Source organism: Stegodyphus dumicola, chromosome 6, assembly GCF_044657685.1.
Source record: "Stegodyphus dumicola isolate Sdum_Otavi_A_Nest chromosome 6, ASM4465768v1".
Taxonomy (NCBI): Eukaryota; Metazoa; Arthropoda; class Arachnida; order Araneae; family Eresidae; genus Stegodyphus; species Stegodyphus dumicola.
Window position 1 is genome coordinate 9,914,498 of NC_140773.1, and position 21,652 is coordinate 9,936,149.

At 37.0% G+C, this 21,652-nt stretch overlaps 1 protein-coding gene and 1 long non-coding RNA gene across 2 annotated transcripts in view; one reads left to right on the forward strand and one right to left on the reverse strand.

The window, feature by feature from the left end:
• Nucleotides 1-21,652, reverse strand: part of LOC146996668 (uncharacterized) — a 74,498-nt gene that overhangs the window by 7,325 nt on the left and 45,521 nt on the right. The window lies entirely within an intron of this gene.
• LOC118191344 (uncharacterized) lies at nucleotides 2,579-21,456 on the forward strand. The gene is made up of 2 exons (XM_035362139.2): nucleotides 2,579-2,788; nucleotides 20,761-21,456. The coding sequence occupies exons 1-2, from the start codon at nucleotides 2,689-2,691 to the stop codon at nucleotides 21,177-21,179; spliced, it is 519 nt and encodes a 172-aa protein (XP_035218030.1). The 5' UTR covers nucleotides 2,579-2,688; the 3' UTR covers nucleotides 21,180-21,456.

Here is a 21,652-nt window from a genome sequence, read left to right on the forward strand (position 1 = left end):
TAAATTGAATGTAATTACGAAATAATACACTTTTGAGGTAACTAGTAGAAAAATTTTCTTGTGTAACCACTGATTGTATCCCCGAAGACATATTAGGTAATGCTAAAAGACTATTGAAAATTTCGGTTAATGAGAGTGTTGTATCAGGATCTTCAGGATTTCCCAAATCGCAACAATTAACATTTCTTTACTTCAAGATCCTGAATAGTTGACAAAACTAGTACGTGATTCATAATCCAATTAGCCCACCAGCGGCCGAGCGGTAAAGACGCTGAACACTGGTAGTTCGGTCCGAGGCTCGAATCCCGCGAACGGGCTGGCTGCATGGGCGTTTTCGTGGTTTTCCCCATGTGTAACGTGTATACGAGCCAGTTTCCCTTAGAAAGTCCTCCACGAAAGGCATCCCTCCCCTCAGGCAGATAGACCTAGCGTGCTTTGCCATAATTAAATACACACACACACACCATAATCCAATTATACTTGTGCTTGACACCGGTTTTGAAATGAGGGTAAGAATTTGCTTAAGCTTTGCAGCAAATTTATAGTCAATTTCTCAGGTCCTTAAACCTTTCTTAGTACTACTCGGAACCTGAATTTTGTTGTCGATTGAAATTTAGGGAATGCACATAAGTTAGAAAAATAGTTGCAGTCGGCTGGTGCTGAAATTTTGACTGCGGTAAAATGCTCTAATTTTTTTTTTGGATGAAAGTCAAACTAAAATTGGTCTTTTTATGTGTACCAGTGTTCTGAAACTCTTTTTCAATTAGCTTGTAATAAATTCTTTCACTTTTCAAATAAAGTTAATTAAATTGATTTTTCAAATAATACTGAAATTATTACTGCTTTTGTTAATTTTTGTGATGATATATTTTTATCTGAGTGTTTTATTAGTAATTTCCATTCTGGATTGGTTATATTGTACTTTGCAAGACCTATTCTGAAAATTTTGTAGTAGGAATATTGGTTTTGTAGCTTGAAGAAACAGTGAATGAATGCATTCAGGTTATTTTTAAGATTTTGATGCAGAATTGCTTACTATCTTTAAAGACTGGTTTAAAATTTGTACCAAAATTCATTTTAATTGTCTTAAAGCTTGATCTTCTATTCTTATAATAATATGCCCAGCTTTTCTTGGGCTTAAAAATCAGCGGCCGAGCGGTAAAATCGCTGAACATTGGTAGTTCGGTCTTAGGTTGGAATCCCGCGATCGGGCTGGCTGCATGGGCGTTTTCGTGGTTTTCCCCATGTGTATACGAGCCAGTTTCCCTTAGAAAGTCCTCCACGAAGGCATCCCTGCCCTTAGGCAGATAGCCCTAGTGTCCTTTGCTGTATTCTCAATACACCACCACCACACCTTACTCGGCTTTTATTTTCGCAGTCATTGGTCGTAGCTATCATTTCCAATTACAAGAAGTGTTTTAAATGACGAAAATATTCATGTTTCTCAGTGTCAAAGTTTTAGAAAATATGATTTTGGACAAATAAGGAAATCGAACTTTTGATGCATTCTTCCGGTCCTTAACTTATATTTGGGAAAGTTGTATATTCGTTATGGAAACATAAAATTATAAGAAGTTTGACTCCTAGATGAGAATAACTGAACGAGATATTTAATTTCAAAATTTGCCATTTTTCATGTCATCTTCAAAGAGATCGGTTAATTCGAGGAAATAAGGTTATTAAATCTTATATATTTGATCTCTCCGTTATTAATTAACAAACTAAGTGATTTAAAAGTAATAAACACAGTTCTTAATATTTTTTTTCTTTTTGTTATTAAATTAGCAAACTAAACCATTTAAAAGGAATAGATGCAGCTCTTAAGAATATTTTTTTAACCTTTTAATCTGATTGATTTAAATAAAATTCCGTTTAATTCATTATACATCTAATTACACACAGTAAATATTTTTGTATACTTATATTACACGTTTTCATATTTTAAGTATGCATAAGATATATAACGTGCCCTTGTTAGTCTAAATGTATATTTATATAATATCCTATAAAATGTTTTGCTGTTTCACCTGGGCCATATCTGAGTATAATCTCTACTGATAAACCATGTTAATCTTTAAGAGAGCCTTTTGGGACGATCATTAAAATCTTAACCCTTTCAGATTTTTTTATTTTTCCTTTTTTAGCTCCTTAATACTCGTAATTTTATAACAGCTTATTTCATGAAAATGTTTTATTTATTTATTTTTTTTAACAAAGAAAATTTGATGATAATTCAGATTATTCCCATATGAATTTATGTTATAATATAGAAATAGGAACATTTGCTAGTTAAAGATACAAAATTATTTAAACTTCCGGGATATAATAAACAACAAATAAGCCTAAAATTCATAATTTTACGAGCCACAAGCAAAAATGTATTCTTAGAAGAAAGACGGATAAATATGCGGATTAATGGGATATATTCTTGGTGTATTCTCAGAAACATACAGAAAACAAGTAGGTAAACGGATATAAGTCATTGCTTATATTTGTTCTATTTATCTGAAAGGATCTAATAACGTAAATTGCACATGCGCAAATATTCTGGAAATTCCTAGAGTGGAATTTTGCTGTCTTTTAGCGACGCTGTCTGTGTTACCAACTTGTTCTATTCTCCGTGAAATTTACCAAGCTGTTTTTTAATCCACTACTTTGGGTGTTGAAAAGCTATTCATTTTTGAAGAAATGACTCTTGGAAAATATTTTCTGCCCTTTCTGCTGATGATGGGTTCTAAACCACCGAATTATCATAAGCCTGGAAATGTTATTCATCTAATAGCAAGAGGTTAGAATATTCGTTCATTTTTTTTTAAATGCGTATTCGATAAAATATTTAGCTTACACTTGAATTGTTTAATATCGTGTTTTCTCGTGCATTCTTACGTCCTTCCCCCTCTAATGTGTATATGTTGTAGATAGATTGGTATGTATTATCAAGTAGTACTATTCTAATTGATATTTTTGTATCAAAGAGGGCAGCATTTGATGTTATGCAAAGCAGGATAACCCATTTGTTACATGAGAAATGAATACAATCAAAAACGGTTACGTAGTCAATGTTTTGGATTCACAAAACAGGCCTTACTTCATCAACACCCTGTCTTGTCCTATGTAGATTTGCCATGACACAACACAGTCCTGTAAAACATTCGTAATCTCCTGGAAAATTGCATTTTTAAGGCTATTAACATTAGGTACACCACGAGTTAAAATTTGAACTTCGAGGAAGACCTAGACTTCGATGGATAGATGCTGTAGAGCAAAGTTTCTCAACTGGATTTACTCCAAGGACCGGTACGTTCTCGCGGACCGGTAAATTTAATAATTCGACCCATTGGCACAATTTTTTCATATAAACAAATATTAAACTAGTAAACTATTGTTATTGTAATATAGGTGCTGTTGTAATATCGGTTGTCGGCCGATGACACTTTGGATTTTGGACAGATAGCTGAATATTTCGTGGACCAGCAAACATTTCTTGCAGACCGGCGGTTAAGAAACACTGCTGTGGAGGAGGATTGTTTAATCCTTGAAACTAGGAATTGGAGGAGTTTGTTGCTAGTAGAGGTGTTGAAAACGTCTAGTTCAGAGGGCCTTGGCCCACCCTGGGCTGTCGCGCCACGGATGATGATGCTATACCCCCTTAAAGAAGTCTTCATTTCCGGAGAGTTTTTCGGTTTGGTGGCATACAGTAGCTCTCGTTGAGTTTCCCATGCTCTACAGCAACAGACCTAATGAGAATAATTTACAGAATACTCTACATCACTAATGGCAAATACACTACACGACAAATGCAAAATGCACTTAGAAGATGGCACCATTGCCTTAACAAAGATGGGCGACAGCTGCGAAGTATTCTGTTGAGGAAGTTAGGCCTGTTTTTTTTTTTTTTTTTTTTTTTTTTTTTTTTTTTTTTTTTTTGTAAATCTAAGATATATCTACGGTATGTAACACTCAGTTGTATTTTTTGCTCCGGATAATAAATATAATCCTATTTTGAAAACTGGTAACGTTAAATGCTGCACCCTGTGTTATTTGTTCATTTATTTTAGAACACCTATTGTATATTCCTACTATATTTATTATAAGTCAGATTTTTAGTCTACAAACTCTTCTTTTGCAAGTAATTTTCGTTTATAACATTTCCCCCTTTTGCCAGTACTTATTTTACAATAGTATTACTCAGTCATAGAATTTGCAATAATTTTCATGAGATGTGATTTTAAGAGTTGTCCTGAAAGGTATCTTTTCCAATTTAAACTCCCTTTGAACAATTTAGTACGTTATGTTTATCATATGAAAAAAGCAATAAATTACAAACACGCAGAAAGTATAACACGCTACAAGTCTGTTAAAATTTTAGCTTCATTTTCAGTTTCAGTTTTGTTGATGTTATCATACGTAAAGTTTTAATAAGAAATGCATTGTGGATCGTAAGTTAATTTAACTTATAAATTCATAACTGCTACGAATTAACCAGCTACAGATTATGGAGTGGCTACACATAAGTTGACATAAAACTTGGTTTGAAAAAGTGCTTAATTCCACGTGCGGCAAAATACGCTCTGCCATGAAACAATATAAGCACCCAGAAAGAAACGAACTGCTATCACGGAACTTAACATGTATGTAGTGTATGAGGAGATGGACAAATAATTACAAATTCAGAACAAAAGATCGCTTTATATTAAGAAGTTTTAGCATGAAAAAGATTAAAAATTAGTAAGTAGTATAGCCACCTCTGGCAGCTATACAAACCGAAGCACGGCGGGACATTGGATCAAGTAGGTCACCTATGACCCCTTGTGAAAGATCATGCCATAAATTTTGCAACTGGGCAGTTAATTCACCAATATTCCTGGGAGGCTGCATTTGCCTTCCAAGCATGTTTCAAACATGGTCTATTGGCTAAGGAGTGGTGACCTGGAAGACCACAGGAATATGTCATATCCTTGAAGACATTGGTAGAGTCGCCCAGTATGTGGACGAGCTTTGGCTTGCTGAAAAATGGCATCTGGGCTTCTCGATAGCATATGTAGTACAGCCGGCGTTAAAGTGACGTCCACGTAACTGCGAGCCATCATAGTGCCTTGAAAGACGACTACAGGTGATCGTATGTCCCCAACGAATCGCTCCCCACACTGCCACACTTTATGTAATAGTCGTATGCCGCTCGACAGCAAAAACAGGATCAGACCACTGGCCTGGTCGCTTCCACACGCGTGTGCTTTGTTCATCAGCATTGAGATTGAATCGGGATTCATCGCTGAAGATCACACGTCTCCAGTCAGTCACACTTCAGCTTGCCCGAGTTCGACAAAAATCCAATCGACACTGCCTATCATGTGGAGTCAGTGGTAAGAGTCTTAATGGGCGTCGACCAGGTCTTTCCGAATGGCTTCCCTTGATACCACTGGATGCAAGAAGGTGGTTAATAACGTCAAGTCGATGCTAGTGACGTTATTTGTGCGGAAGTGATCGCTCTTATGATGGCGCGATCCTCCCGCTCATTAACGTTCCTGGAACGCCTTGATCTACCGCGACGGTAGACTATCCCATTCGTGATCGATTAATCGCCAACACATAGCAACTACCATATCGCTTCGACCGAAGATGGGGACCAATATGCCTGTTCGACCAACGTGCTTCTCTGAGGCCTACGATACGCCCCTTCTCAAAGTCCGACAACTGTTCGTATTGCTGTCGGTTACGTCTCAGAGGCATATCTAGTCAGAATACCGTCCATTCAAGTGGACGAATTTGTTTGAATAGCATTACGACACGAGCAATCATGCTTTTAAACTCTTTTAGCTGCGCATCTCATATGCGCATGGCGTCCTTAGTCCCATTGGCATCGAAATTTAAATCACTTGCATATCTCTTACAGACTAACATTCCTGCCGCGTTTTGTGATTATGCAGCAATTTCTTCCAGATACACATAATTTTTGTGACAGAGTGTATTAATATGCTGATAAGAAGATTATTTTTCGCTTCTTGCATTAAAGGAGTCTGCCAGCATACTTGAACAACACCTGCAGAAGAAGGACAGACTTCTGTCAAGAGATATTGCTTTAGACAATCGAAACATTTTCCTGCGATTTTTAGAAAGTTAAAATGAATTAAATTTATGATTAGAAAAACAAAATTTTAATTTGTTTACATTAAAGATAACATAAATACAGTGATAAAAACACTCGAGCTAATGATCAAAGAATTGTATAATAATATTTTAAGCCTTTTGCCACTTTTAGAAAGTTTTCTAACCGGAAATAATTTGAAAATAAATGAAAAATTAGCATCCGACATTAAAACTTGTTGTTTTTCACTGATAAATAATTTCAACATGTATTTTCCAGATGATTATGAAAAAGGACATTGGAAATTAGAAATACATTTTGTTTAAATAAACCTGAAATTTTTATCTCGAGAAGAAAAAGAACAACTGATAAAAATTGATCATAATAGAAATCTAACTGAATATTTGGAAAATAACATACACAACCTTTGACTGAACCAAAAAAAAGAACTGAAAGGCATTTCAAATAAAGCTATTAATTTTTTTTTTTTTCCTTTTTTTGTACGTCCTATTTGTGTGAACAAGGATTTTCTTCCATGTTATATTTGAAAAATAAATAAAGAACAAAATTAAAATTGGGTCCTAATTTACGGTTCAAACTAAGTGAGATAAGAAAAATTAAAAATAAGAAATCATAAAGAAATTGATATCTCTTAAACAGGCCCAAATTCCACACTAAAATTTAGAATTAAAGCATTCTAATTTAAATTTTGGTAATTAAAATGGTAACCAATTTTTAATCTAATATATTTTTACGCGTGCATATTTAACACGAATAGAAAATAGGCTGTGCAAATGACAATATATATATATATATTTAAATTTTTCTACTGAGATATTAAAAAATAATCATTGTAGAATGTAGTGGTGGTAATGAAGTTTTCAATTTTCTTTAGAAGGTAGCTGTTAATCAAAAGGTTGAGAACAGCTATCTTATACTTTCCTGGGAGTATCTCGGTACCATCATCTCTAACGATAATAATATTAAACTTGAAACTGACAATAGATTATTTAGAGGTAATAGATGTTATTATGATTTAAAGAATTTTTCAGCGTCTAAATTATTAATCTTCAAGACAAAAATAAATGTTTATAAAATGCCATCATCTTGCGGTTTTGCAGCTGAAGATGATGGTTCGATAAAACCATCGAAACTAGTCCTGTGAAAAATTTTTGTAGGTATAACGCTGATTTTTGTTGTTTGACTTCTGAATTAGTATTTATTCGGCGTGTTATTGTGTTTATAAAATTGTTATTAGACCTATTATATTGTATGTTAGTGAATGTTGGCCATTAGCAAAAACAGATAAAGAAATACTTCTAATTTTTAAAAGAAAAATACTGCGAAAAATAAATGGCCCAACTAGAGAAAATAATAGATGGAGAAATTTGTTTAACCATGAAATATTTAGAAGATACAAACAGCCAAATATTGTCCGAGTCATCAAATCTTATCGTATCGGGTGACTTGGACATATTTTTAGATGTGACAACTTGAACGCTGTTAAAAAGGTGACTTTTGTAAATGTAGAGGGTACCAAGAAAAGATAAAGACCTCGCACAAGATGAATAGACTATGTCGGCAGATCTCAGGAGTATAAAAATCAATCGTTGGAAGACAGTAGCGACTAATCGGATCCGTTGGAGGAAGTTTGTTGAGATGGCCTTGGCCTGTGGCCTGTGATGGGCTGAAAGAACAAGAAAGTATTTAGGACAGGAAGTGTTTAAAGGTAGTGTGTTTTATCCAGTGGATTAGAGGTACTCACAATCAATAATATTACAATTCTGTTCATTTTTACAAACAACTTTGTAAAAATACCAAGTTTTGGGATATCACCCTGCAGAGACATTGTGTTATTTCGAAACAGGAGACATGAAAAATGAGCAATGCCCTCGCCGGGAGCATATTTCACAAGTACACATCTGTGTAGCCACCGAGGGAGTGGCTTCTAGGATGGACCAATGAGCATCCAGTAATATTTCTGTCATGTCATATGACCTTTCGCGTGCTTTAAGATTTAAGCAAAATGGTTGAAAATATTCTATTCTACCACGCAATTTTCTGTACAAAATAATTAAAGCATCGTCGATTGCTTCTGAAACTTTTCATTGCGAACTTAGATCAAATATAGGCAATCATGAAGATTTCACTACCTGGTTGAAATAAGTACGTAGGGGAGTCAACTGAGAACCATAAAAGTAGAAATAAAAATCCGCATATGGCGCCAGTGAGCTGTAAGTTGGCATACCTGTTTGCGATAGTATGCCGGATGTCTCCTAGGTGGCAGCGGCCGGCAGATGCACAAACACCGGCGCAACAACAGTTCCAAAATGGCAGCCCCACTAGCCACATGCACCAGCGAGGAGCAGCGTTCTGTGATTCGGTTTTTGCGAAGTGAAGGTGTGAAAACGATTGACATTTTTAGGCATGGGTGCATTACCATCAGCCTGAAACAAAGCGAGCGAGCCAGGAGTGGCGCCACTCCTCATCACCGAAACCCAAAAAGTTTCGGACACAGCCGTCTGCAGGGAAGGTTATGCTGACCCTCTTTTGGGACGAAAAGGGCATCATTTTGGAACACTACACGCCACGAGGAACCTCTGCTACGTACTCGGACCTCCTAAAAAATGATCTCCGGCCTGCCATCAAAACGAAACGACGTGGATTGCTGTCAGCCGGTGTGCTGCTGCAACACGACAGTGCACGGCCCCATACGGCGCGTGCAACGGTTGCGACCATCACAGACCTGAAATTTGAATACTTCCCCCATCCCCCTTACTCGCCAGACCTCACACCGAGCGATTTCCATCTGTTTGGTCCGCTCAAAGAAGCAATGGGCGGCAGGAAGTTCCACTCCGATGAAGAGGTACGCAACGCGGTGCACGAGTGGTTGCGCCGTCACTCAAAAGACTTTTTTCCTGCAGGTACTCAGGCTCTTCCGAACGAAGCGCTGGCGGACTTGCATTGAACGAGGAGGGGACTATGTTGAAAAGTGATTTACTTCTGTACCCTGTGTGACCAATAAATCATATTTAAAAAAATAATTATGGTTTTCATTTGACTCCCCCTCGTACAAACACATGTTGGATACTTCGCAAAAATATCGATGTGAAATATTACTTAATAAGTGATAAATAAGATGAAGAAAGAAATATATGATAAACATCTGAGCTCAAATGCAATCTTTACATAAAACTATTATGCGTATCAGAAAAATATTTACAACAATTTTATATGTAAATAGAAGTCAGCCGTTTTTATTGCAGTCTGTATGAAAAAGATGTTGTATAATAATAACCAATGCAAAATTTTATTCAAAGTGAAATTTACTAATTTGCATTCGTATACATTTAGTGTGTTAAATTTCACATTTAATAACTGCTCACTTTTAGTGCACTGTCTACACAAGAAATACTCATCAAGCAGAGTGAATTTATCTTTTTCACAACGAGTATATTCAATTTATTCACATATAACTTTTAATTTTAACAATGAATATAATCAAATCATATGTATTCTGAATCTTATACTTTCAAAATCAAAAGAATGCAAGCACTGAAATAAGAAAACACTAGATTCATTGTAACACTTTCAGTCATTCTCATCTCAATTTAAAAAAATATACACTTGAATTCTCTTAATCCACATAATATGTCGTGAACATCAATCCAAATATTAGTGTGTGATAAAAATCTCGAAAGTGAAATGTCAGCGATTAATTAAACTCCGAAAACGAAAGCACTACAAGATTTCTATTATTACGTCATGTATTTATAACTGTGAAACAAATGCAAATTAAAACGTAAACAACATACGCTCACATGCACGAAGATTTAGCGATACAAGAGCAATAGCAGCTCATTGGTCCATTTTCGAAATCCCTCCCTCAGTGGCTGCGTTGATGTGCACTTGTGAAATATGCTCGCCGGGACTCGAACCACGGACCTCTCGAATACGCGTCGAGCGTACTGACTACTGCACCACGAAGGCTGGAGAAATACCTTATAACCCTACTGATTTCGGTCAGCTCTTCAACAGTTCTTTAGATGTTGACTCTGTCAGGTACTCAAAATTTCAAAAATTGGAGAAATTCTAAAATGGACATTAATACCAAATTGTTTCAACAGATGACACCTCTATATTATTACAAGTAATATGTCACTTGAAATTTCAGTTGCTGTTAAGCTGCTAGCTTTAGAATCAGCTTGTTTCGTGGAAGATAAGCATGAGGTTTTCGCATTCAGAACAATTTTTTAGATTAAGCGTTACTTCGTTGGTGGTTATACTTTTATTCCAGGTGCTTTCTATTCCGCCAGCTTGTCTGATGCAAGATAACAGTGAGATTTTCCCAAGCAGAACGAATTTTTAGGATTAAGCGTTACTACGCAATGCATAAGGTATTTCTCCCGCCTTCTTGGCATGCCTTCATGGTGTGGTGGTCTGCACACTGGGCGCATATTCCAGAGGTCCGTGGTTAAATTCCCGGTGAAGGCATTGCATATTTTTCATCTTCCCTGCTTCCAAAATACCTAATGTCTCTACAAGTGGCGCCCGAACTAAAAGGTTGGTTGATGACGATTCTCCCCACCCAAGGTTTGGCGATTGGGTCCCCTAAAAACCCAAGTCGCCCTTTGAAAGGGGGAGTATTATATGGTATTTCTCCCGCTTTCTTGGCATGCCTTCGTGGTGTGGTGGTCTGCACACTAGGCGCGTATTCCAGAGGTCTGTGGCTCGATTCCCAGCGAAGCCGTTGCATATTTTTCCTCTTTCCTACTTCCAAAATAGCTAATGTCTCTACAATTCTTACGGACAATTTGTTGAAACGCTTCAAGAGACTATCAAAAATGTTCGTGAAATGATCGCTTTTGCCTAGCATCTTTATTTCAGCATGCCGCATAATTACAATGCTAATGTATCCTTCCAAGGTATCGTAAGCAATACTGTATATAAGTATTTTATATCTCATATCCTGAATTTTTGTTTCAGGTATTGCTCGGCTAACATGAGATACGTTACAAATATTTAAATAAATAACTTTATTTTTATTGTTGTTTATATAATAACACATGGTTATTTCCTTCGGTTTATTTCAATACATAATCTTGTCTTTGTAATTAAGTAAGCATAATTATTGCACTGTATTAACGAATTTATCTTCTGTTAACAAATTTATTTCATTTCAGTTCCTTTTCCCCCGCTCTTAATAATTAATGCTAAACAAATATGTGTTTAAACTTTTCTAAGCTAGATACTTTTGAACTCAAGACTTCAATTAATCAGAAAAAAATTTTGGAATAACGAAAATTCGAGTTAAACATTCTTATACATAAAACACATCTAGGACTTTGCACCAATATGCATATAAATGTATTTGATAAAGTAAAGCAGAATGTATTAATGATAGAAAATATTTCTGTGTAGAAAAATGTTAAAATATATTTAAAATCAAGCATTTTAGTTTTTTAATTCGTGAATTTCCAATAGAAAAGTGTTAAATAACACTTTTAATAAAATGTTAAATAAAATGATAATGGTACAAATCATATTATCTTATTGGAGAATTAAACGACGTACGTTCAAAGGTGAATACGAGAGTTATTAAAATGCTGCCTTTGCATTTGATAATACTTATTTTTCCTTCACTAAGGGGCACCTTAAATAAAGCGTTAATACAGGGGTTGGACAAAAATATGGAAACACCTTTAAAAAACATGTTTCTTTGCTTAATATTGTGTAGGAAACCCGTTGGCATCCAAAACAGCTTGCAGTCTTCTCGGAATGGATAAATACAGTTCCTGTATGTTTGCCAAGGAAATATTATACCATTCTTCCTGCAAAACGGTGGCAATTTCAGATAACGATGTTGGCGGTGGATAACGAGAACGCACTTTCCGTTCCAATGTAGACCACAAAGGTTCGATAATATTCAGGTCTGCTGACTGTGGTGGCCAGGGGAGATGGAACAACTCATCCTCGTGCTCAGGAAACCAGTCCTGGACAATATGAGCTGTGTGAACAGGGGCTTTGTCATCTTGGAAGACACCATCACCATCGGGGAACAAAGTTTGTACCATGGGATGAACTTGATCGGCCAAAATGTTCATAAGTCTTGGCAGTCATGTGCCCTGACACAGTTATCATGGGGCTAGCAGAGAACCACGATATGGCTGCCCAAACCATAACAGAACCCCCGCCATGTTTCACTCTTGGCAACAAGCAGTCTGTATTATAGGCTTGAGATGGCGTTCTCCAGACGTAAACTCGGCCAGAAGTGGCAAACAATGTGAAAGAAGACTCGTCAGACCATATTACTCGCTTCCACTGCTCTATAGTCCAGGCTTTATGACTTAAACACCACCTTTTCCTGTTACGGGCATTAGCATCACTGATGAGTGGCTTCTCAATTGTAGCACGGCCAGCAATTCCCTGTTTATGAAGCTCCCTTCTAATTGTTTTGGTACTCACAGGGTTCGGTAACACAAAATTCATTTCAGCAGTAACTTTTGCAGCTGTGGTCTTCTTATTTTTCGTCACAATTGCCCTTAATGATCGTCTGTCACGATCACTCAGGACACACTTTCGTCCGCGCTGTGATTTAGCAGATGATGTTTTTCCGCTTTTCAAATATGCGGAATAAATCTTCGATACAGTACCTCTTGAAACACGAAACACCTCAGCTACCTTGTTTACGGAAGCACCAACCATACGTGCTCCAACAATTTGCCCACGTTCGAAGTCTGTTAACTCTCACATAATGCAATGACAACCTCACATAACAGTACTCCGACAACAACTGAACTGTTTAGCACATTGACGAAGTTGTATAGGTGGCGTCAGTGGTCAAAAACGCCAGCGCCACCTACATTTTTCATTAAAATAAATCTTTCTTTTCAAACATGCATTTCACAAGGTGTTTCCGTATTTTTGTCCATCCACTGTACCAACAGTTTAATAAGATCAGTATTTTAAAAAGATCATATTTTATTTTTTAAAGAAGATAAATTAATATTTTAAAATGTAGAATATAAAAGAAGAAAATCGAAAGCTTAGTTTTGCTTTATTCCAAATGAATATAAAGATTACCTTTCTGAAACAAATTTCAATGCTTTAAAGCTTATTTTTGACTGCTTGTTAGATGAATTCCATTGCTTGTAGGGAAGATTTCATAAATTCTAGGTAATGAAAATTACTTTGCATTTAAGATTTCTCCTAGAGATTTGAGGCATGATTTCGTTGGTTTGGGAATAAAGTTTGATTTAGATACTGAGAGAGAAATGCTAAAAATAATTTCAGTGTTAACCACAAAATTCGGACTTATTGAATATTTCGAATCAAAAATCTGTTTTTCCCCTCCTCCCCCAAGAAAATATAGAAATAACAACATATTTTTATAACCGCCTTGATCGTGAAATGTTTATTTCGACTATAGAAATTTCGACTTACCTCAGTTTCAATAATCAAAGTTGTACTCTGTTTAGGAATATTTTAAATCAGCACTTTTACAGTCCAAAACACTTTTACAGTCGTCGAAGATCTACTATAAACACGCTGGCACAATCAGCGATACTATCAGGCTATAACGGTCAAGACAGTTACAACGCAAAGCACCAGGAGTACAGCTCTCGACTTGCTCGTTCTCGGAACTCCACGCACTCTCGAGACTCTCCACGCTACAACTCGCGATGCACTCGACGACACACAGAGCACAGCTCCCGACTCTTCGGTTGAGACTTTCCCGGAGTGAATAACGACGACACTTGATGAAGTATCGAAACACACTTTATTAGCCAGTATTGTCAGGACAGCTCCAAAACACGTTTTACAGTCGTCGATGAACTACTATAAATACGCTGGAACAATCAGCGACACAGCCTTCAGGCTATCGCGGTGGACACAGCTTTATTGCAAAGCACCAGAGTACAGCTCCCGACTGTGCTTTGTCGTTCTCGGGACTCCACGTACTCTTGAGACTCTCCACGATAACTCGCGATGCACTCGACGACACACAGAACACAGCTCCCGACTCTTCGGTTCAGTCGTTCCTGGAGCTCAAGACTGTGATGACTTCATGGTTTAATAAGGCACCATTTATCAAGACTAAACAAACATTTATTAAATATATAATTCAAAGCATAATATAAGTTACTCAGAGCAGTACGTCGCTCCTACCGCATAGTACAATCTACTACCTTCCTCTTCCGAGGCTAACATGCAACTCCTAATAAATACATTAACCCTTTTCGGAGAAGGGCTACCTGCGCCAAGTATGCTCTGTTGATCGCCAAACAGTCGCCAGATATCACATCCCCGTCGTAAGATTGTTGTTGATATTATTTACAAATCAATCAGCAATCTGGAAACTAAAATCTAGCAACTGTTTGCGATCAACGTGAAAAAGAAAAAAAAACTACATATACTTTTATACATTCTATCTTAATTTTCAAATCTCATTTACTATAGACATACCTCAATTTACTACATAAACATAGATAACACATTTTTATATATAAACATAGATAAATCATTTTTAACTTCACTTGTTCCGAACCTTATTATTATTGTAACAATTTATCAATTCTTAATTCAAAGAAACCAAGTTGATATTTTCTTTTATAAACATGTTCAAATATACCCTAGTATTATTCCAATGATGACAGTAAAATTATTAAGTTTCTTATATATATATAAAATTATATTCTTAACATTCCTTTTAATTAATGATGCTGCAGCATGATTTAAATCCTTGGGAGACAAATATCTAAATTTACCACTTACCTCGAATATTTGTTATCCTATAATTTCTCTATCTATTTCAAATTACATAAACATCTTATTTGCACAAAATTGTAAAATGATTATGAAAAGCAAAGAAAAACTATCTAATTATTAACTACACAAAATGTTCGTGAAGATGAACAGTAAATTAATGTTCAAAGTTCACAAGTGGGAAGTCTGGATAATGCATCCGCGTTTGACAGTTTTTTTCCAGGGCAATGTTCTATTTCGAGATTATATTTCTGCAAAGCTATGGCCCATCGTTGTAATTTGGACGATTGCGGAGCATTTCTCACTATAAAGGCTAGAGGATTATGATCAGTCACAATTTTCACCGATGAACCGAATATCCAAGGTTCAAACTTCTTCAATGCCCATACTATAGCATAAGCTTCACGCTCTATAGTCGGCCAGCTCTGTTGAGGTTTCGATAATTTCTTGCTCGCGTGGCAGATGGGAAACTGCTTCTCTCCCCTTTGCTGTGACAAACATGCACCTATTCCGATTTGGGATGCATCAGAATGAATGACAAACAGATCCTGCAGTGTTGGGGTGATCAGCTCCGTTGACATCGCTAATCGTTCCTTCAGTTGTTGAAATGTTGACTCATGAATTTCTTTCCATTCGAGTATTTCCGGTTGTTTATTTTTCGTGAGTTCTGTGAGTGGGTAGGCGATCTCTGCATACCCTGGGATATAATCGCGATAATAATTACATAGTCCTAACAGACTTTTAAGATCTCTTTTCGTTTTCGGCGTTTCCAGCTTCTTGATTGCCTCTATTTTCTCGGGATCTGGTTGATGTTTTCCTGATCCAATGATGTGTCCTAAATATTTAATTTAAGGTTTTGCAAACGAACATTTCTTCGAATTGATAGTAAATCCAAGTGACTCTAGTTTGGTAAAAACTTTATCCAGATGTCGGAGATGAGTGTCGAAATCCGTGGAAAATATAGCTATGTCATCAATATAGGCTTTTGAAAATTGTTGAAATTCTTTCAGCGCGTTATTCATTACTCTCTGAAAAGTTGCTACTGCGTTCCTTAATCCAAAGGGTAGCACTTTAAACTGATATTGACCTCGATGAGTTTTGAACGATGTGTACTCTTTACTTTGTTCCTCCATGGGAATTGCCCAATATCCTTTCAGCAAATCTAAAGTTGTTATGACGTTGGCTCTTCCTATACTGTACATTAAATCAATTGCAAACGAACATTTCTTCGAATTGATAGTAAATCCAAGTGACTCTAGTTTGGTAAAAACTTTATCCAGATGTCGGAGATGAGTGTCGAAATCCGTGGAAAATATAGCTATGTCATCAATATAGGCTTTTGAAAATTGTTGAAATTCTTTCAGCGCGTTATTCATTACTCTCTGAAAAGTTGCTACTGCGTTCCTTAATCCAAAGGGTAGCACTTTAAACTGATATTGACCTCGATGAGTTTTGAACGATGTGTACTCTTTACTTTGTTCCTCCATGGGAATTGCCCAATATCCTTTCAGCAAATCTAAAGTTGTTATGACGTTGGCTCTTCCTATACTGTACATTAAATCAATGGCATTTTGCATAGGAAAGTCATCTGGCTTCGTTACTGCATTCAAAGCTCGATAATCTAACCACAATCTGATATCTCCATTTTTTTTGCTTACACAAACTACTGGATGAGTTATTTCTGCATTACTTTCTTCTATTAGTCCCGATTTCAATAATTCTTCTACTTCTTCATCGACCTTGGGTTTCAATGCTTCAGGAATCCTATAAATGTAAGTTTTCTTCCTCTCCATATTGGGTATTAATCTAATTTTATGAGCTTCAACTTTAGCTATTTTCAGCTTTCCGGTGAATAGTGCTCGGTGTTTGTTGATAAGAGCTATCAATTTTCTTCTCTGCTGCGGATTCAAATTTTCTAAATTCAGATTTGCATCTATTTTAAAATCTTCCAGGGGGGTCGAGAGATCTTTTCCTGGTAAAGTTATAATTTCTCCCAATTCTTCTTCATTTTCAAATATCACTCCAACTGCATTGACACTAGCTTGGAATTTTCTAATTTTATTTGCATGAACATGTTTGATCTTTCCATCAGGTAGTTTTACTTTATAGGAATGAGGTGGGCAATGATTCACGATTTCTCCTGGACCAGTCCATCGTGCATAGAGTTTGTTATTTGAATCTGGTATGAGTAAATAAACTTGTTCTCCGATTTTGAAATTTTTTGGTATTGATCTCCGATTAAAGTACTCAGCATATTTTTGTTGTTTATCACTTGCAATTAAATTGGCTTGTTCGGCTGCTTGTTCTAACCTTACTTTTAAAAGTTGTAAGTAATCCACTGCCGATTCACTTAGATTAGGTGGTATAGGTATTTCTCCTGACCATGAAGACTTCAGTACTGCTAAAGGACCTCTTGGTTGTCTTCCATACATCAGATGAAATGGTGAGACACCCGTGGTGCAGTTTGGTACTTCTCTGTATGCAAAGAGCAGGTATGGGATGTGCTTATCCCAATTCGAAGGATCAGTCCTGATGACATGATGTAACATTTGCTTGAAGGACTTGTTCCATCTTTCTACTAATCCATTTGAAGCACTGTAAGCAGGTGTAGAGAACCTAGGGTGAGAACCTAGTCTTTTCTGGAATTCTTTAGTTAATTTTGAAACGAAGTTACTTCCGTTGTCACTAGCTATTGTATTAGGGATTCCTGTTCTCATGAAAATCTCCAAAAGCGCGTCGCAAGTGGCTTTTGCTGTCAAGCTTCTCAGTGGAATGGCTTCTGGCCATCGGGAATGTTGATCTACCAGATATAACACATATTTATGTTTCCTAGCAGAGGGAGGTTCAATAGGTCCAATAATGTCGATGTTAACTGTTTCGAAAGGTAATCCTGGCCTTCTGACCGGTGTGATGGGAATCTTGTCAGATCGCTTTTCTGGACTTTTCAACTGACAATCTTTGCACGTTTTACAAAAGGTTTCAACATCTTGTGCTAATCCAGGCTAATAAAATGAATATCGTATTCGCTCCTTTGTTTTTCTTATCCCAAGATGTGCACCGAAAATGGAACTATGTGCTAATTCCAACACTTGTGCTCTTCTACTAAGTGGAAGCACTAACTGAAAAACATTCTGTCCTAATATTTTTTCTTGGTGATGTAAAAGATGATCAATAAATGAATAATTTCCTTTTTTTTCTATTGCTAGCTTCCATGCTTCTCTCAGCGAGGGACAGTTAACTTGCTCTTCGCGTAGGCGTTTAGCAGACGATAAGTCTGTGTTTACATAAACACTCGCCTTCTTCCCTTCCTCCTCTTCGTTTTTCTCCTCCATAAGCATTAGCGGGGGGGGAATCGACGCTGTCGTTTGACTGTGCATTGGCGAAAAAAGTTTGTAAGTTTTCGCTTCCGTAATTATTTCTTTCTGCGTTTGGTTCTTCTGCCGCAGGATTAATCAACAGTTCGTATATTTCTGGAGTTATTAGGCAAGGCACATTTAGCTTATCAGTCACTGCAATTAATGTATCCATAAAATTAAATATATTGCTTCCATGATCTTTATGGTAAATAGGTACACGGCAAACTTTTGCTTCAATTGGTTGTCCGAAAGCAGGTGTTAGCAATATTTTACCTCCTTCTCTCTCCTCTAAATTTGGAATGAGCGATGAATGTACGATCGTTATCTGCGTTCCAGAGTCTACGATAGCTTCGATTTTCTCAGAGTTAATAAAAATATCTACTTTTTGCAGTGGTTGAACGATGCGTTCTGCGAATTCAGATCGTAGATGGGATGAGTCTACTTTAGCTACGATGGCTTCTTCTTTTGATGTTCTGTTTGAATTTTTTTGAGTTTTGGAATCATCCTTTCCCTTCTTATTTACTGCAGTTTCGTTCTTTCTTCTTTTGTCTGGACAATCTCTCGCGATGTGTTGATAATTTCCACAAATATAACATTCTTTTCTTCTCGCGTGAAATCTTTCGTGTTTTGGATATTCTTTTCTCATGGGTGGTGGAATATATTTGTCGTGTGCACATGTTGTATCCAGGAATCTCGGTGATCGCTTAATTCCATTTCGAACTTCGTCGAAAGATTTTCCTTTGGCCGTGAAATAAATATCACATTCTGTAGCTAATTCTTGAGGCTTCAGCCATTTATTTCCTTGGCGTATTGCGACGTGTGCAGCTGTTTCTTCATCTAATGCTTGGAATAATTTATCGGAAATAATTAACTCCTTGAGTGTTTCGAAATCCTTTACTTCTCTTGACTTGCAGTAATAGTCCCATGTAGCTGTTAGTCTTGAAGCGAACTGGATATGCGTTTCGCCGGAATAACGTTTAGTTTTTCTGAAGTTTTCTAAACAGGTTTGAGGAGTAGGTTGATATTCCTTCAGAACAAGAGTTTTCACTTTTTCGTAATTTTGCAGATCTTCCTCCTTTATATAAACAAGCACATTTGAAGCTTTTTCTCCAATTAATTTCAATAATATTTCTGATTTGTATTCTTCAGGAACCTTCTTGTGCTTAAATGCTCTTTCGATAGAATCGAAAAATATATTCCATTCTTCTGCTCTCTTCGGTACTGGTATAGTCAGTGTTTCTACTCCTTTGATCAGCTTGTCCAGGGAAATTTCGGTTTCTCGTTCTGTGTTTTGTATTAAAGGTGTTGGACTTCTACTTCCTTCATTTTGAGTTGCTCGAATCTTCGCTAGTTCTATTTCGTGTTCTCTTTCTGTTCTTATTCTTTCTTCTTCCATTTGCATTCTTTCCATTTCTTCTTTTCTTTTTCTATTCTCCACAGTAGTAATCAGAATTTCTTTCACGAAATCAGCATCTTCGATGTATTCCTTGCTATTCTGGAGTTTGTGTTTCAGTTCTACCAGCTTCAAATCTGGGGATGCTTCTTCGCCAATTTCCAATAGAACTGTTACTAAATCCTCTTTCTTTGCGTTTTTGAACATTTTCTTCTATTTTCCTTTAGAATCAAGCCTTTCAAACTCTCGATTAAATAATTCTCACGTTTCTACTCTCTTTTGCAAATGAACACTTCTTTCGTTAGTTAGGCTTAACTTTACGCCTCTTCCGTTTTCAACGCTCTAAGCTTCTAACCTCTCTGGTTTTCTCGTAAGAGAGTGTGTTGTGATGACTTCATGGTTTAATAAGGCACCATTTAGCAAGACGAAACAAACATTTATTAAATATATAATTCAAAGCATAATATAATAGTTACTCAGAGCAGTACGTCGCTCCTACCGCATAGTACAATCTACTACCTTCCTCTTCCGAGGCTAACATGCAACTCCTAATAAATACATTAACCCTTTTCGGAGAAGGGCTACCTGCGCCAAGTATGCTCTGTTGATCGCCAAACAGTCGCCAGATATCACAAAGACGTTCTCTCGAGGATGCACTAACCGCAATACACTACGAGACTCTTTCGGTGCACTCGATGACCCACTCGGCACTCGCTGCCCGGCTGTCAACTCGATCGACTCCGCACGGACTGAATGACTCGAGACACTCTATCTCGCACTACACGAGGCACTCCCATTCGCCCTCTCGACGAGGCACACTCTAACTGACTGCGGACCAGCAGGGTTTACATAGCTTTTGGCTTGTGTTCGAGAACATTCTGTGCTAAACTGGTAAGAATTCGTTCCAGAAAGTTCTCCATCCGTCCATGGCATATCGTCAATTTTGTCGCCAAATGGGCGATTTCTTGCGAAATGTGGCAACGCTTCCGTCCCTTGCCGTTTTATGGCAACCCTAAATCTGCTTTGCGGGGAAGCCATCATACCGCGCCTGTACATTTCGTAGCAATATGATTATTGTAATTTTTATATTGAATGAGTGCATGTGGATACTTTTTGCTTCATGTAATCAGAATTAAACTTTAAATTTTTATTATCCATAGACACAAATCCACCGCCTGCAGAAACTACTGGCATTTCAACACCTGAAGCATCAAATGCAGTTGTCGATTCATCAAATCCAACAGATGAACCAGCTACTGCTGAAACTAGTCCGGATGTGAGTGCAGTGGAAGAAACTTCTGGACCAGCTGCTACGGACGAAGCCACTTCGGATGCAGCAGCGACAAGCGAAGATGCAACAGAACCAGCTACAACAGGAGGTGAAGATGCTACAAGCGAAGGTGGCAGTGCAGAACCGGCTACGACAGGGGATGCAGGTGCAACAGATGACGGTTCAGCAGAACCGGCTACTACAGGGGATGCAGGTGCAACAGATGAAGGCTCAGCAGAACCGGCTACTACAGGGGATGCTGCTGAGACAGATGAAAATACAGCAGAACCGGCTACGACCGGGGAATAACTTCAAATACAGTTATTTCAAGAGGAGAAATATACCGCAGAGGAATCCATTTCCTCCCAAATCTTAATTCTTAATATTTAAAAAACTATCCGTAACCCATTTTATTACAAAAGTATTAATTGCAAACCGAGGTGTATAAATTTAGCGTCGTTATTTCTCATTTAAAATGATCAAAATGTAGCAGCTATAGCTTCAAGAGCTCTAAGCAGCTGATATTAGACATAACACTGTATAAAATGAAAGGGAAAAATTCAAATAAATTCAGCTGCAAAGTGGATTGTGTAATTTATTACGTATTGTAACTACGAATATTAATTTATTCTTTTTCACAACGAAATTTCGAAGTTTGAAATAAATTTAAACGATTACTTGTAAAAGAAAAGATTGCCTGCCTTTGACACAGAATATTCTAACACGTGATGAAACTTTGTAAAGCTGAGATTATGTTGCTAAAAATAGCAAAAATATCGAAT

Coding starts and splice junctions, on each gene's coding strand:
- LOC118191344 (XM_035362139.2), top strand. CDS start 2,689: ATGACTCTTGGAAAATATTTTCTGCCCTTTCTGCTGATGATGGGTTCT. Junction 2,789..20,760: donor TATTCATCTAATAGCAAGAG/GTTAGAATATTC, acceptor TATTATCCATAG/ACACAAATCCACCGCCTGCA.